At 48.9% G+C, this 17047-nt stretch overlaps 1 protein-coding gene across 1 annotated transcript in view; it reads right to left on the reverse strand.

Annotated features, from left to right (window-relative positions):
- Positions 1-16728, reverse strand: part of Abtb2 (ankyrin repeat and BTB domain containing 2) — a 155478-nt gene extending 138750 nt beyond the window's left edge. Inside the window, exon 1 of the mRNA XM_048443637.3 lies at positions 15427-16728. Coding sequence (XP_048299594.1) covers positions 15427-16309 — 883 coding nt within the window. The 5' untranslated portion in view covers positions 16310-16728. The remainder of the gene's footprint in view (positions 1-15426) is intronic.
- Positions 16729-17047: the final 319 nt, after the last annotated feature.

A 17047-nucleotide genomic window follows, 5' to 3' on the forward strand; every position in this document is an offset into this window, starting at 1 on the left:
TTTCTTGGAAGTTCTCTTTGTGACTGATTCCTCCCTCTAGGCACAGGAGGGGGGAGGGGGGAGGAATGGCAGTTGGATTTCCCCAGTTTAGATATGAGCCTTGTAACACTGTGTGAAGATTCCTGTACACCCCGCACGGAGTTCCAAGCTATTTGGAGTTCATCTTAAGTGTCAGGTTTGGCACATCTCGCTGTGGGCAAATGAGTGGCAACTGCATAAACACATGAACACTTCACACCACAAATGAATCCTCCAGCAAGAACTCAGCTCTGATTACACTATAGGACTGGGCGGTGCTGCTTACACAGCCCAAGACAGCAGGAGGGAGGCGGGCTGGTGGTCACCTGTGAGCTTCTGAAATGACAACTGCGGTGTATTTTTGTCTCTGCCATCCAGGGAGAGAAGAGAGAGGAGACCACATGGAGTTCACACCACACACATGTAATTTACACATCGCCTTTAAGTGCTAGCACCCCTCCTGATCACTTTCTCTGACTTAAACAATAATCATCACATAGAAAATGCGAACAGCTCATGGCGGAGTCAAGGGTCCCCAGTACCATTCCTGGGAAGCACAAAGGGTGAAGAGGGAAACCGCAGCTCGCTCCTGTGAGCTGTGCATGTCAGTCCTATCAGAGGCTGTGAGCCTGGGGCTAGAGACTTCACTGGGCACCATCTCACTGAGTCCTCCCAGACTCACTACCAGGTAGGTTCTTAGCATCATTCCCTTTTCACAGACGGGAGAACTGAAGTACAGAAAGGTTAAATCGTTAGCCAGGTAATCTAGACAAATGAAAGGATGGTGCCCGGGTTGACCCAGGCCGCAAGTGTGAACAGATCTCCTCCGCCTCTGCTCTCTCTACAGCTCAAGAGAGGCCTCTCCTGGTCCCAAAGATGCTCCTTCCAAAGTGCCCTCTGTAAGATCCCAGCGAGATCTCAGCTCTTGCAGCACAGGTTGGAGCAGACCCACAGGGCACACAAGATACTCAAAGCCTAAAATTCTGGAACAGATTCAAAAGTTTCTGGTGGTCACCCACAGTCTTGGTGCTAACACCCCAAGTAGTACAGAGAGCTTTTGGACAAAAGGCCCTCAAAAGGAGCCCACCCAGAGCAAGGAAGGAAGATCAGAGGAGTTCCTAGCCCTGGAGAACAGATCCCTTCTGATGTGATCAGGGGTCATTCAATGAACCGGGAAAGAGAGCCCAGAGCCTAGAAGAAGCAACTCCTAAGCTTGAGGATGCGAGTCCCAGCAACAAGTAGCAACAGTAGCAATTCCACCCCTTGGAGTTTCTGCCTTTGCTACAACAAGTACTCCACAAGACACTGGGGCTCCAATCAGGGAAGGTGTAACCAACTTTGTGGTCACTGTGTAGCAAGCATTGTTTTATGCACATGTTGCCATTTTACTTAACCCCAGTGAAAGCCCCATGAGGTATCCATTTCACTGACAAGGGAACTTTTTCAGAGAAGTTAAGTGACTTGCCCTAGGCCACACAGTTTCGAAACCATAAAACATTGACCTCCTGTGAGGGGTTCAAAGGTTAGAGCCACACACACACACACACACACACAAAATCAATGACCTTAATCTCTCCCTCCATGAATCTTCCTACTTCTGCAAACAGAGGGCTTCTGAGAAGCTGGGGAATAGTTATATGCATAGACCCATGAAGTCTTAGAGAGCTGGCCCGAGTGACCAGCTGGTGACCTACACTCTAATGGCTCATAGACTTGTCTGTGATGATAGATGTGTTCTATATCTGCCTTGTTCAGTATGGCAGTCACCGGGCATGCGTGCTGGGAAAGTAGACTTGTGTGGAGATGTTTAAGGGTGTCAGATTTTTACTGTGTTTAAATGGAATGAGCCACATGTGGCTATGACCACATCATTGAAGAGTGGTTCTAAAGCTTTTCATCCGCATTCCTAGGCACCACAAGAGGAAGGTTGTGAGAAACCCATGGCTTCCCTGAGGCAGCCCTTGTATGTGTGAATAAAGAAAAACAAAACTCACTCCCGAGCTCTGGTCTTGGAAACGCTGCAGCCGGAGGGGAGAAATGGCCAATTCCTAAACAAATGGCCTCTCACCACCCAAACCCCATAAGAGAAAAAAATTAAATGCACAAAAGGTCCCAACTTAGTTACTTAGGAGAGGCTGCCACTTTTTGTGAGGACAAAGGCCTTTGGCTTAGGATGACAAAGGACGCAAGTACTGTAGAAAGGGAAGAGCTAGAAGAGTAAACAGGAGGAGGCCAGGCGCTCTCTGAGGTGACATAAATCCAGAGGAAATGGACTCAAGGAGCCAGAAGCTTCCAAACATTCTTCCTCCCGAACTATTTTAAGCAACGGACCCACGCAGTCTCTCAGAGGTTATTTCACTCACTGCACCCGCGAGAAGGGTCTGGCTTTAAATAGGCAGAGGATGCCTCCAGCACAGCCCGCGCAGCAGGCCAGCACCCTGCCAAGGGAGGGTATTTTAAGGGACTTAAATGGCTCCCTGTTCTAGGCAGAAGGGGTGCTTAAGCCTTGCTGCAGCTTCTCTCTCACCCTCTATCAACCCCATCATTTCTTTGCTAAGAAGATCCCTCATGCTTCCCACTACTCAGGCACCTCTGAGGACAGGAAAAGGGAGGCGGCCAGGTGGAGGAAGGCTCCAGAGAAGCCATTCCGTTTTTATCAATGATATCTAGTGGATTTCTCTTGAGCTTCCACCCCTTCAGCAAGACTACAGACAATGAGAGAAGACTACATACACTGGCAGGAACCATGAGACACAGTACACATGAAGTACACAGCCCTGGCACACGGTAAGGCTCAGCACTCAACAGTTTATGTGCTGGAGATCTGAGTTGAGACTACAGTCTGTTGGCTCCTCTGGCCAAGGAGGATGCACGTGTGGCCACTGGGAACTGGAGCGTCTGGAGGAAGGCTGCCTGGGTCGGACCTGTGAGACCTGAACTGGCTACTTAACCTCTTTATAGTTTCTTCCTCCTAGAGATGTAATTAACAGAGCCTTGCCAATGGATTAAACATCACGTCCACGTGGCAGGATGGCCACTCCAGGTCTAACTTTGCCCCTCCCAGGTAAGGCCGGCACTCCAGGCTTCTCCTGGAGCACTCTGGGGAGCTCTGCAGATGAGGAGCCAGCCAAGCAGCATAGCTAAGAAGTGAAGGAAAGCCATCAGCCTGGGAGGGGCAGAAACAAGCATCCAGAACAATGATGCTTTGCCCACTAATAACAGCTAATGTCTGAGTCCTTGTGCTGTACCAGACGTTCCCGAGAGCCCTGCCCACACCACCAGGGCCCTTTTCCACACCATTTCCTTCAGAGTTTCTGAAGGAAGGTTCTTACATTAGTCACACATACACATTTATTTTTAAGCTCTCCAAGAGATGCTAACATGAATCTCTGTCTGAGAATTAGTGCAACAGCAACTTAATTAGAATTGTGACATCCTCATTTGTGACAGCAGAGAACATTCCAGACACCAGGTGGTCAGGCAGTGGCAACCATAAGATTTCATCCACAGCTACATACCTGCTACCCCTTCTGAGGAGCAGACCCTTGGACACACCCAGTGTCCTGAGAATACTCTTTCTGTATCAATTCCTGACTCACTCATGACTGATTTGCAAGAACCCAAAGCTGCCTGAATATGGGGTCTGGTTTCCCTGGAAGTGGAAGATGTGTATGTAAGTTACAAGTGGCCCACAACACAAGTGGACCTGATTAAACAGACCACATATTAATGGTTTGAAACAGAAGAGTTGAGAACCTTCATGAAGGCTGCTGGCCACCTACATCAGAGCTTCTCCAGCCCATCAACTGACGGTGTTAAAACTGGAAATTAATCCTATTCTGCCCCAGTCTCTGGCCAGTCTTGTTGGGCTATGCCTCTGGAAGAACAGTGGAGTACAGTACCTCAGTCTATCACACAAGTAAAGTCTGAAGTGGCCTTGTCTCCTACCCTGCCTCCTACTTGCCATCGCTGTAGGTTAAGTTTGGGACACCAAATCTATACTTGAGTCTCTAACTTAATTCTGCTTCTTCAATACTTTAGTAAATGCTTGGCCCATAAACCTTACTGTCACATTCAGTTTTTCTCTCATAACTTGCATATCAGACTTATGCAAATACCATTGGCTCTGACTTTGAAACACATCTATGACCACCTGGTGCAAATTCCACCTTCACCCAGTCCAAGTTCCAGCCTCATCTGGTCCACCTTCACCTGGTCCACCTTCACCAGGCCCAAGTTCCATCCTCTTTTACTTCAATAGTTGTAAAACCCTCTTACCTGGTCACTTTGTTTCTATACTTGACACTAAAGTCCATTTCCAACAGAACTCAAGGAATAACCTTATCAAAATGCAAATCAAACTGTGCCAATCTGCTCAGGTTCACCATAGCACACTCAGCTTAACGCCAAGGCACTATTATGCAACAGTACTGTGTGTTATTTCCTCTTCTGCACCTCCTGTTCCATGATGAACCTAACCACAATGATCTCCTCTGTGCTCTCCAAAGAAACCAGGGACACTTGCTATTCCCTCTCCTGGGAACTGCTTTCTCTGGCCATGAGGACCCCGCTGTGGCTTCTCCACTGCCCTTACTTCAGCAGGGGCAGTACCTCCCTTTCAGGACTTTATTTGATCTGCTCCCTGAACACTGTCCAGTACACAAAAAGTCCTCAATAAATATTTGCTGAACAAATGATGTCCCCCAAACTGAACTTTCCTCCCAGCTCCTAACCCAGAGTCCCTCCTACTTAACCACTTTCTCCTCAGAGACTAGCTAAGCAGAAGACATCATCTATGAGACTCTACAAAGGCCCAGTGGTCAGGGTCCCTCTGGTGAGTTTTAGAGACAGTTCTACCCCTGGGGCCTTGTCCTACATGGCTTCACTGAATCCCAGCACAGTTCTGGCTTATCTAGCCTGCCCTGGGAGGATTATGTCCAAAAGAACAGCTGGGAGCAATTTGCTTTCCAATTTTGTCTCCGTGTATAACTTGATCTCCCAACTCCTAGATGAAGAAGAAACCACCAGGCCCCGAGTTCTCAGAGGCAGCCCTGTCTTGCCTTACCTGAACAGTTTGCTGGGTTTCATCTTAGGATCTGAGGGGTGGACGGGGAAGAGAAGGACACAAGCCATCTCAACCCCAGCTCTCATCCTAACCTCCCCAAGTCCTGCTCAAACCTACGACTGAGCAGAAACGTTAAAGCCCGCACACCAAGCTCTGCATCTTTCTTTTAAAACTTCTGGCCTCTGGTCATCCTCAATGACTCTGATTTTCCCTCCTGCTTGAAAAACCAAGCCTGCCAACTCCAACAAAGAGCATTTAAAAATATCCTGGTGGGTTCTACAGCATTGCCTTCTCCATTCCTCACAGTGCCTGTCTGTGTCCAGGGCAGGATAGAGAAGGGTGCAGAGTATTTATTTTTTTCTCTAGCCTCTCCCCTGCTATAAATATCCTAGTCTGGGTAGGCAGGCTTCAGACACCAGCTGTATGAAGTCACCTCAGGGCTGGACCTCACCACAGTGCTGGCCTGCCAGGGCCTGGACACAGCTGTCAGGCAGTTTATGTCAACCAGAAGTACACAGAACTCATCCTTCCGAGAGAAGGCAAAGCAAAACCTAAGTACAACAATGATAGCTAACGCTAAAGATGGTGTTCAGTCTCACTAGCCAGCTGGGTCTCAGAGCAGAGGCTGCTTCAGCCAACAAGGATTGACCCTAGGGGAATGATTTCACAGAGTTCTTGTGGGGTCCAGAAAATTTCCAGAGACAGAAGGGTCCCCAGAGATTCTAGTCCAACCTTCGCATACCACAGAGATCCTAAGAGCCGGGATGACTCACTCCAGTCACAGAGAGGGCAAGCTCCTGTCCAGAACTTTCTGGATCCAAGTCCATAGTTCTCTGTGCCGGATTGTTCTAGACACTGCCATCTGTTTGCATGTCTGCTTAGTATATGAACATCGACTTGTATTATAACTGCCCACCCAGAGAAAATACTGATCTCAAACTTTAAAAGGCATAAACTAAAAGTTTTACATAAAATGGGCTAAAGGTATCTCAGTTGAAGAGACTTGCCCAGCGTGCACAAGGTCCTGGGTTGGATCCCCAGCACTTGAAAAACAAGCTTTCAACGACAGTTTTTGTTGGGACAGTTTTCCTGCCTCCCCCTCTTAGAGGTTCAGTTTCATTTCTCCCTGGACTCAGGTTTCTATTGCCAGGACTTCCAAATTCAGTTTCCTTATTTAAATTTTGCCCCATGAAACTCTTAGCTCACCTTTAGAAAGGAAGACCTTCAAATGATTAACTACAAATAAGTCTATATGTATTTCTGCCACATCCTCATGAAATCTGGCCTTTTCAAGTGACAAGAAAATTCTTTCATCACACTTGGGTCAGGAAAAGGACACAGGCCTAAGGTGTTAGCCAAGCCAGTATGAGTTCCACGTTTTGCTGTCAGGGCTCAACCAAACTCAAGGGAGTCCCACCCAGATGAAGATGAGTTATAAAGTGTTTTTATAATATCAAGCATTAAACACAAAATCTTTATCAACATTCCAGAAAGACTTCAACAAGAACTAGAAAGGAACTGCACATCAAAACTGAGCTGCCAGCTAGTGAGGTCTGCACTGGACGTTGAGCGCATCAAGTTAGACTTAAAGCCCATAAAGGCGTCTAGGACCCGTTTTAGCTCTCGTCTTATGCTTCTCCACTTCCACGGTGGTGAATTCTGCAAGAGCAAACTCAATAGTCTCCTTTAACAAGCTTACCACTCCCTAGCTTCATGATGTGGAGGGATCACTTTGGCCTGAAGAACTAATCAAGCCAGAAGCCAAGTTCAACAAGAGAAGTGAGGCTGAGCGAAAGGTTTTGTGTCCCCTCAGCTCCAGTTTGCTCCTTTAAAGTCTTGTATTACTTTCGCTGCTACAACAGCGGATGGGTGCATTTTTGAGGTCAAGCTTTCACTCAACAGGAGGGGTTATGGGAGGTCTGGGCTGTGGTTAAGAAGAGCAGCGCAGCAGACACACTCCATTTCTGAATTATAAAAATAAAGTTTTGGAAAACTCTCGTCCAAGCACTCTGGCAGCCTTCTTCACATCTGGATAAAAGATGTGGGAATTCTCCCCCTTTTCCCGTGTTACCTCCTCTACTCTTCCTTATTAGCCGCTGAGCCTCCTAGCCAAGCAGGGTCACTTGCTATCGTTCTAAATACAAGCATCAGCTTCTAGGTCTTTCCCACACTATTGCAATTATTGCTCTTTCTTGGTCCAGTCTGCATTGGCTCATAGGCTACGTCTCCCACAAGAAGCCCCACTCCCAAGACCTTCATCTAAGGACTAGAAATTATACCTCCACTGCAGAAGAGGCTGGCGGGGGTGGGGGGGGGGAGCTGAATGAAATTAGCCCATGAAAAGTACAAAGATGGGTGACATCATGCAATTAATGGGGGCTATCAGCACTGTTACCATCATTGTTTTAAGCAAGACGACAAACTTCTCTGCAGCTACCCATAGGCATTACGCTGTCCCTCTTAGATCATATGCTCCTTGCAGCAACGCTTCTTGTGCTCCCTCTAGTTTGCCTTGCACACAGTCACTGCTCAGCAAAGAAGATCAGTGAGGCCGCTGGGGCACTTCTCAGGCTAATTTGGGCTATGTTTCTCCACCATCTCCTTCCAACTCAATATGCAGCTCCAAACAGCCAGAGACGAAACCCCATTTAGCTATTTTTAAAAACCGGCAAAGCTGGGCATGGTGCTTTAGGCCTCTAGGCCCAGCACTCAGGGAGGTAGGAGGAGGAGGATCAGGGTCTTGAGGTCAGCCTCAGCTACGCAGTAGGGGATAGGCCAGCCCAGATTACTAAGACCAGTCTCAAAACAAATAAAAACACTCAGTCAATGTGCCTACATCACAGATGAGCAAAACAAGAATCACCTCGACGTCCATGATTCAGGAATTGGATACAACAAGCCAGATCCAATATTTACCAGAAAACTGCTCCATGGAGTCTGGAGCTTTGAATACGCATTACTGTTTTTATCTTGACAGAAGTGGCATGAACTCAGGGCGAGAGTGAACCTCACGGCCAGACTGCATTGTCCTAGGGGCAGAACATCCACAACTGGGCTTTCCCTGCTAAGGATGCTTTCCCAGTCTTTGTAACTTCTTCCTACCTCCAGAAACCAAATATTAGTCATCAAGGGGAGCCGTATGACTAACACTTGCCACCTGGGATCTGGGTCATGCTCCATCCCTGTATGAGAGATTTGCATAGCTTGAGTCTTTAGCAAAGGGGAAGAAAATTGGTGCATTCAACAGAAGTTTGAGAAGGAAGAAAAAAGAAAGGAAGGAAGGAAAACTGGTCTCTTATAGAGGTGCTTAATAAATATTTGCAAGCATCCTATGAATTTGCTATTCCAGACCTACCTTACAGAGCAGTGTTTTTCCAGTCGAGGGTGGATTTGCTCCCCATGGAGCATCTGGAAATGTTGGGAGACATGAGGTTGTCACAATGGCTGGTGGGAAGAGAGTGTTATGGATGCAGTGCACAGGACAGCTCATGACAAAACACGATTCAGTCCCAGCGAATAGTGCCAATGTCGTTACAGAGAAAACAAACAAACAAACAAACAAAAAAAAAACGAAGGCACAGAAGTCAAGGAATTAGTCCCGCATCCCACAGTTCACAAACGAGGTTGGGAGGACTCATACTCGGCAGCCTGGCCCCAGGCTGTGCTCTCTCACCAAACCCTCAGCATCCCTAACAGCCCTGGGACACTGAGTGTTCATCAGGCACAGCCAACCAGAGCAGAAAGATGGGTTCCTCACTGGGGTAGCAGAGGAAAGAGACGTGACATGCTTTAAGGACACGGGTCCACTAGTAGGCGAAGCACTTGGGGAACCCGAGCTGGGCTTTTAAAGCCAGAGCACCGTGTCACGGAGCTGTGCTGACTGGTTTTGTCCTGTACTCCTAGTGCTAAGATGTACTCGGCAGTTGGACACAGCGGTCCACTCTAAGGAAATCAGTGTACTCCCAGAAACACTCTTCTGGGCCTGGACAATGAGTGACTCACTCAGGCAGAGAAAGCTGGATCACTGGGGCTCACCGAAGCCAGTCTAGTCTACTTGGCAAGCTCCAGCCAGGCCACAGAGAGATTGTCTCAAAAAAGACAAGGTAGACAGCATCTGAAGAATGACACCTGAGGATTGACTCCTGACCTACACACACACACACACACACACACACACACACACACACACTCACATATACACACAAATACATGCATATGCAGAAAGAAAGGACGGGGGGACTGGTTGATTCTTCTAATTCTAGGCAAGTGAGCTAAGCATCCACAGAAGGCCAGCACTTTAAATGTGGAGTAGCTTTTGCAACTTCCCTTGTATGTCCATCTGCCCCAAGCTGGCTCACCCCTCCTAACCAAGGAGTATCAATCTGGCAACAGGCCAGTTTTCCCATTCAGATGAATTTATCGATCACCTAGCAGCTGCAACTTGGCAAGGCACTCCCTGGGGCAGCCGATCTCCCTGCCCCTTCAAGAGTAGGAATAGTGGTGCCTTCAAATCAATGGCACCTCCAGTGTCTATTCTCTGAACCTGGAACGCTTTACCTGTACTGAGGAATTTCAAGTGCCTAGACACAGTAGATCCTTTATAAACAAATCTCTAAGAAGTAACAGTGTTGCTTTGCATTTGACCCAACCTGACATTTGAAGAGGGTGAACTACTGGTCTGTTCTTGCTACCTCTGATTCTGTGATTCTTTATAGGAACAGGACTTAGTCTTGGCCCAGCCCCCATCACAGAGTAGTGGATCACGGGCTGCTGAGGAATCCGCTGTGGAAAGTATCCTACTCACAGCAATTGGATGAATACAGACCAGAAAAGCTTTCATCTCAATCCCTGCATTGATTTCTTGGCTTGCCTCCTGGATTTCTGCTATAGAACTCCTCTACACGAGGTACCCCTCACTAAAGGCATCTCTCTTACCTGAACCACCCTGCCCTCTGAATCACACATCTCAGTCTTCCCATGGCACATGGCTTTGGGGAACATGCTAGGACTTAGGATATTCACTAACTGAAAGACGTCCTCCCTGTGATATGATCACCCCCATATTCATTAAGAATTTGAAATTCTCTGCTTTCATAAGGGAAAAGGTTCTTTCAAAATGTAACAAGGATTCCAATGCAAATTTTGGAAGGAAAAAAGCTGTGTGGTGAGATCTATTGGCTGCCCCACACTCACAGAATACCTAAAAGTTAGACATTGTGCAGGTTCAGGGGAGGGGGTGAAGTCTGGACGGTCACAGTTTGATGGAGACAGGGCAGGAAATGATTCAAGAACTTGCCCTGGTTGCTGTAGAAACTTCAAGGTTTTCCCAGCTGGGGGTGAGGAAGTCAGGTAAAGCTTTGGAGAGGAGGCCTAACAATTCCAGCTTGTTTCTCATACTACCTAAGGCAGGGGCTGCATGTCTCAGGTAAGCAAGGGGTGGGGGAAGGATAAATTAGTTCTCATTTCCAAAGCTTGCTTTGTTTCTGTTCTGCAAGTGCCCTTGGCTTTAATACAACAGTCAGAAAGGGAGGTGCCTCCTCCCTCAGTCTACCCAAGTGTTAAGACTGATTAAACAGCAGCTCACGGCTCAATTAACCCTTGCTCCTTTGGCTAATTACCTCAGTGGAAACCCATCCTACAATCTCTTTGACAAATGAATGCCTCGGCCAGACTTTCCATCCCTGCTTTAGACACAGCCTCTTTATTTCTTGGCTGCAAATGAGATGTTGACACTTGCCTCAGCTGGTAAACAAGTGGATAATTCAGAAAACTCCTTCGTTACTATTTGCAGCCAAAAGCTCCTAAGACAGGCGTGTTTGAATTATTAGCTACTACTAATGAAATGCCAGCGAGGCCTTTCTTGACGACCACTCAGACTGTTCCCACCTATCCCATTAGCAGATCCTAAACAAACAACAATAAATGCCACCGGACATGGCAGCATGTATCTGTGGTCCTGGCACTTAGGAGGTGGAGACAGAAAAGCCATGGGTTAGAGGCCAGCCTGGGCTCCATACTAAGATCCTGTGTAAAAAAGATCAACACACACACACACACACACACACACACACACACACACAGAGAGAGAGAGAGAGAGAGAGAGAGAGAGAGAGAGAGAGAGAGATGGGCAGGCAAAATGGCCCTGTAGGAACAGGCATCTGCTGCCAAGCCTAACAACCTGAGTTCAATCCCCAGAGCCCACACAGTGGAGAGAAGCCACTCCCACAAGTTGTCCCTGACATCTCCATCTCCATGTGCCATAGTACACATATGCTCCTGCAACACAATAAATAAAAATAATGAAAGAAATTTAAACTCAAATGCCATCAACCGTTATTAAGAGTAAATCTTTGTTTACTTTTTCTTGTCCCTACACTGGATTACAAACTTTGCAAGAGGATCGCCACACCGCCACTTAATCCTCTGCGGTTTTAACAGTGGGGCCCGGTCAGTGGTGACTAAGTATTTGCTGGACGCACTGCTACTATCTGTTGAGCCTTTACTACACACTAAGACCTTTCTGATTTCTAGCCTCATGCCACCCTTATGAGCTAGGTATTATTATCCTCCATTTCACAGACGACAAAACAGAGGCCTAGAATTATTGAGACCTTTGCCCCAGGTCCACCATAGAGATATGTTTCAAACTCTTACATTTGCCATTGTGACAGAGCAGATAGACATTTCACATGCATCTCTGCAATGAGAATGTCCTCACCATTATCCCATCATTTAATTGAAATAAGAAACCAAATTTTCTCAAAGGCCATGATCACTCATGAAATCTTAGTAAGAAAAATGGCCAGGAAGGAACCTAGAAAGGCTGTGCTGTACCAACCCTGCACACAGAGTTTGCTGAGGGAGAGAGGAGAGGAGCGAGGGGACACGTTGGAAGAGAGATGTTTCTGTTTTCTGCCAGTCCCCTGTTTATAAATATCACCCTATTAAAGAGGTTTCTCTGCTTCCCCTAAGGAAGTCATGAAGATCTCAGAGTTTAATGACTCCGCCCTGGGATCCAAGACATCAGTACCAAATGATCAACAATGCATAACTCCTGCTGCTCTGCGGAGCTGGGATCCTGTTTTATAAACACTACAGAACTTTTATCCTCCATCTCAGGCTGAGCAAAACCATATTCATCTGGCATTCTGAGTAATGGACAAGAATAGATGGATTGGGGCTCTTAAATTCCTCGTTGGAAGACGTTAAAAGTTTAAGAGCTCTATATAGCTGAGTCAAATGCATGAACCCATGCTGTGTAATTAGCAAGCACAACAACAATACATATATAATTTAAAGGGAAGACCAGCAGGGCAAGAATACCAAGCAGCACTCTCTCTTCCCATATGTAGGCATTCCCCACTCGGTCTTCAGCTGTACAAACTGTAACCTTGCTGGCTTTGGGGCCACTCTAATATAAAAAAGGTTTCTTCATCTCTTTCCTAAGTGGTTTCGGCTTCCCTCTGAAGACAGCTTTCCAACATATGCAATTCATTGCTTCTCTAGTAAACATTCATTTCCCTGTCTAAGGGGATTTAATAAATCAGCATTTGGTGAGGCCACCCCCCTAGTTTTTAAGTATGACAAGTGGGCATCCATGTTATGAAGGGGGAGACAATAGGTGCTTCTCCTGGACAAGCGCCTTGGAGACCAGAGAACTCAGAGGGAGACACGATGGGGCTGAGCATCCTAGGGAAAAGAGCTGCCCTGTCTCCCTCCCTCACCAAGGCCGGAGGGCTGTTGAAGGTGGGACGTGAAGGGCAAATCACAGAAGCAAAAAGCCCACCCAGTAAAGAAAATCCTAAGGGGTTTGTTTCCTAAGCCATGCTCCTTGGCTGTGAGCCCTTAGATGAAACACTCGTTTTCTATGTTCTCTGACCACTTCGCCCTTGCAGGTTCTCCAGGAGGCAGCTGCTCTTCTAAGTCTTGGTTTACAGTCAGAAAGAGACTTTCAGCAGACTGGGCTCTGGCTGGGCATGAGGACAGGCATGGGTTTTGTTTTGTACCCACTGTTAGTCCAACTTGACTTATGGGGTTAGGGTTTAAGTGCTTCATTCCGAGAGCCATTACTCTCCAGGTTCGGTCCAGGCCCCACTGTATAGTGAGGGTTTCCCTCCGTACAGAACTCTTCCCCGGGGCTATGACAACTGGATGGAAATTCCCCTTGCCCTCCACTTCCTCTCTTGGAACTGGTGTTCCCAGTGCTGAAGCTGCAAACTTAAAGTGTGAAGCATGATTATCAGCAGTGACATCATCAACTCTTGGATTGACCTCAACTCTGACCTAAGAGCAGGGAAATTAAAAGGCAAATATGCTTGCTTCCAAGAATGTCCCGTGGTAGTGCCAGAAATGAAACCCAAAGCAAGGAATACCAAAACAAGCACTCTGAATAAATACAGTGTCTTACAAATCTAGCCTAGCAGGTCAGTTGGTCTCCTTGAAGTCAGGCTGATGAAACAGAGCCATGAAGCAGTGTCAAGGTTTAAATTCCAGTTTTGTTACTTAGTATCTGTGTAATCTAAGCAAGGGTCTGAAAAGTTGAGTCCTTTAGCTCCCCCTCCATATAATGGGGTAACAATAAAGGTGTTTATCTCTTGAAAAAACAAACCATTTTCCCTGTTTTCTCACCATCAATACAGAACATGTGTTCTTTCTATATCTCCCAAACTGTGGGCCTCCTCCACCGACAAGCAAACAAATCTAAAGCACATACAGCTAGGTGTCCTCTGGTTCAACTCAATTAAACCCTGCCACTATCAGGAGATAACACCGGATCTCATTCTCTGGGCATGCCATCCAGCCAGGCCCTAGGTCATTTTTACTCACGCCTCTGACCACTGCCTATACTGAGGGTTTCCACAATGCCTTCTTCTGACTTAATTTGCTAGGGTGGCTCACAGAATTTAGGGAGGCATTTACCAGTTCCCTGGTAAATTCCTGGCTTGTTTATAAAGGAGGTTACAAGGTTATGAAGACATCCAAAGGACAAGATATGGAGGAAAGTGACTCACTTGCCGCTCTGGTGATCAGCTATCAGGAAGCACCAGGAAACTTGTCCTTCTGAGTTTTTATGAAGACTTTACTCTACATGCATGATTGGCCATTGGTGATGACTTCACCTTCTGTCTCTGCCTCCTGGGAGGCTGGGGCAGGAGTCTGTAGGTACTAACCCTTTAAGGCCTGCTGTAATCTTTCTGGTGACTAATCCCCAGCTTGAAACTACCTACAGGTGGCAAACTCTTAGTCATTACCATACACAAAAACATCTTCATTTTGGAGATTTCCAGGGATTTTAGGAGTTGTATGCAGAAAATGGGGACAAAACCCAAAAACACAGTTCACTGTATCACAGTACCAAACACACGCTGGCTAATCTGTAAAAGTGGTCATCATATACAACGTGCTACCAACAGCGACCAAAGCACTGCTATTCTAAAGTTTAGCTATTATGAATATGGTAAGCCACATTTAAATTAGACTTTTATCTGTCTACAGAACCCACCTGGTCTCTTCCACTACCAACTTATTTGCCACTGAAAGCTGCACCCAAGTGACCCTTCCAATTAGACCCTAAGGTTGGTCCATGCTTTATTTCCCAGACTCCACGTCATGCAGTTGCCCATCCCCCACACTCCATTCCCATAATGTGGTTTATGGAGCCCGTCATCTTTACTTTCAGGAAAGCCCAAAAGGTTGTGCATTTAACGCAACATGAGGTTTTAATCAAATGCTTACTTGGTTAATGACAGTTGGAAAGTCGGGCCCCAGAAGCCAGCATGTTGCTGTCGTTCTGGTGAGGAGATTCAAGAGTCCTTGGTTTCCCTGGGCACATAGTATGAAGAACTGCCAGCTCCCCCTCCACTCCCTGCGAAGGGGCCTGACTCTTGAGCATCATGAAACCCGGGGTGCAGCACCAGATCCTAGGCTCTCCACCCTCCCCTACCCATCCCATTTATCAAAGGCTCAGGTGTTGGGAGAGCTTGGGGGGCTGCTACTGGGCTGAAGAAAACACCAGGAAAAAAACACAGTAAAAAACAGACTCCTAGCGATCCAACTAAACAAGGCAACCCGTAGCAGGGCAGCAAACTTCACTTTAGAGGACGGTTCAGGAGTAGCTTGGTTCAGCCACCCAGTCTCATCCAATCAATGAACAGCCAACTAATCACTTTATCCTCCAAAAGTTAGACACCCAAATCAACCGTTGGGAAGAGCAACTTAAGAATTCTCCCAGAATTCCATTTCTCTCAGAGACCTGGTACACTTCACAGTTTGGTCCTAGAACTACTCCTGGGGTAGCCAACTCGGTCCGCATGTCGAGGTTCTGCCCCCCCCCCTCCACTTACCATTGGCGTTCTTGCCGCAGATGAGATGCTCATAGGGTTGCAGGACTCCCCAGAGCTCGGCGTCGTTATTGATGACCATTTCCAAGGCCTCGGCAGACACCTCTCCGCCTCCTGCCCCTCCGCCATCCGGGCTCTGGCTCGCTAGCACCCTGGCCCGGATCTCCTCAACCAGGTTCTCCATGCAGGCGGTGAGCGAGATGGCCGCGTACTCATGGATGCGCACGGAGATGCGAGTGTCTACCATCCAACGGAAGAAGCGGCCCACGGAGAAAGTGAGGCCGCAGCGCGCTGACTTGCCACGGCGCAACCCATCGCCAGCGCTCATGCTATAGAGAGACAACGCCTTGACGGCCGCCAGCGCGCAGCTCTCGGCCAGCGCCCAGCTGTGCACCAGGCGCACAGCGCTCTGCACCTCGAAGCGGGTGCACTTAGCGTGCAGCACGCTCAGGCGCTGCGCCTCCCGGGCCACGCGGATGAGCGCCCGGCGGAGCAGCCCGGCCAAGCGCCTCACCGCCTCGGCGGAGAAGGCGGGCAGCCTCCGGCCGCCGATACTTTTGCGGAGCACCCGGGCCACGTCTCCCTCGGTCCAGGGGAACTCCTCCAGCTCCGGGAGCCGCGGGCAGCGCGAGAAGAGGTCGGCCACTTCGGGATCCTCGGGCAGCACCGTGTTCACCGTGTCCCAGCTGTTGTGGCGGCTGTTCATGGAGCCGGAGTAGCACCACCAGGCCGCCCCGCGGTGCTGCTGCGCCGAAGAGTTGAGCGCCTGCGAGTTGGACTTGGAAGACGAGAGGCTGAGCGAGCGGCAGGAGTCGCCGGCCCCATACCCGGAGTCCAAGGTCAAGTCCTCCAGTGTCTTCAGCGTGGAGCTGTACGTCCCGGCCATGGGAAGCCTCCGCGAGCGGCCTCGCTGAGCGAGGGGCTCTCACTGTTCCATGCCCACTTGCCCCGGGGGGGGGGGGGGCGGGAACCAGCTCTAGGCTCTGGGAGGCGCCCTCCGTCCTCGGCGCGCCGAGCCTCGGTGCTGCAGCATCGCCCGCGCACGGGCCCGGGAAGGTAGGCGAAGCTCCTGGCGAGCTGGAGCCCAACGCCGTCCGCGTCCAGCCGCGCCGCTGTCAGCGAGCGGGCTCCCCCACGCTCCACCTCCGCGCTGCCCCCGCCAGCCCTCAGCGTCCCTTACCGAGCGTCCGGAACTACAGAGAAAGAACCCCGAGAGAACTGGGCGGCCACCGAACAGCGAGGCGCCCGAGGTCCGTCCCGGACCAGCCGGTGAGAAAGCGCCCCACAAACTTCTTCGCGGCGCGGGCTACCCACACAGATGGGTTCTCGGGGCGGTCCGTATGCAAATACACCCGGGTGGCTCACCAATCATCAGCCGAACCTGGCAAGGGTTGCACCAATGGTTTCCGGGAGGGGCGGGAACTATGCAAATTTCACTCCGCTTCCGATGAAACCCCTCTGCTGGGAGAGCGAGGACCTGGTGCAGGAGAGGATTGCCACAGAGGAGGGGGAGGAACCAGCGAGCTGGCAAGAAGGTGGGGCGCAGAGACCGAGAAAGCAGGCCCCAGAGCTGAGAACTAAACGACAAGCGAGAAGGAAAAGCCTCTGTGCGCTGTCCCCCCAC

This window comes from Myodes glareolus, chromosome 10, assembly GCF_982192425.1.
Source record: "Myodes glareolus chromosome 10, mMyoGla1.1, whole genome shotgun sequence".
Classification (NCBI taxonomy): domain Eukaryota; kingdom Metazoa; phylum Chordata; class Mammalia; order Rodentia; family Cricetidae; genus Myodes; species Myodes glareolus.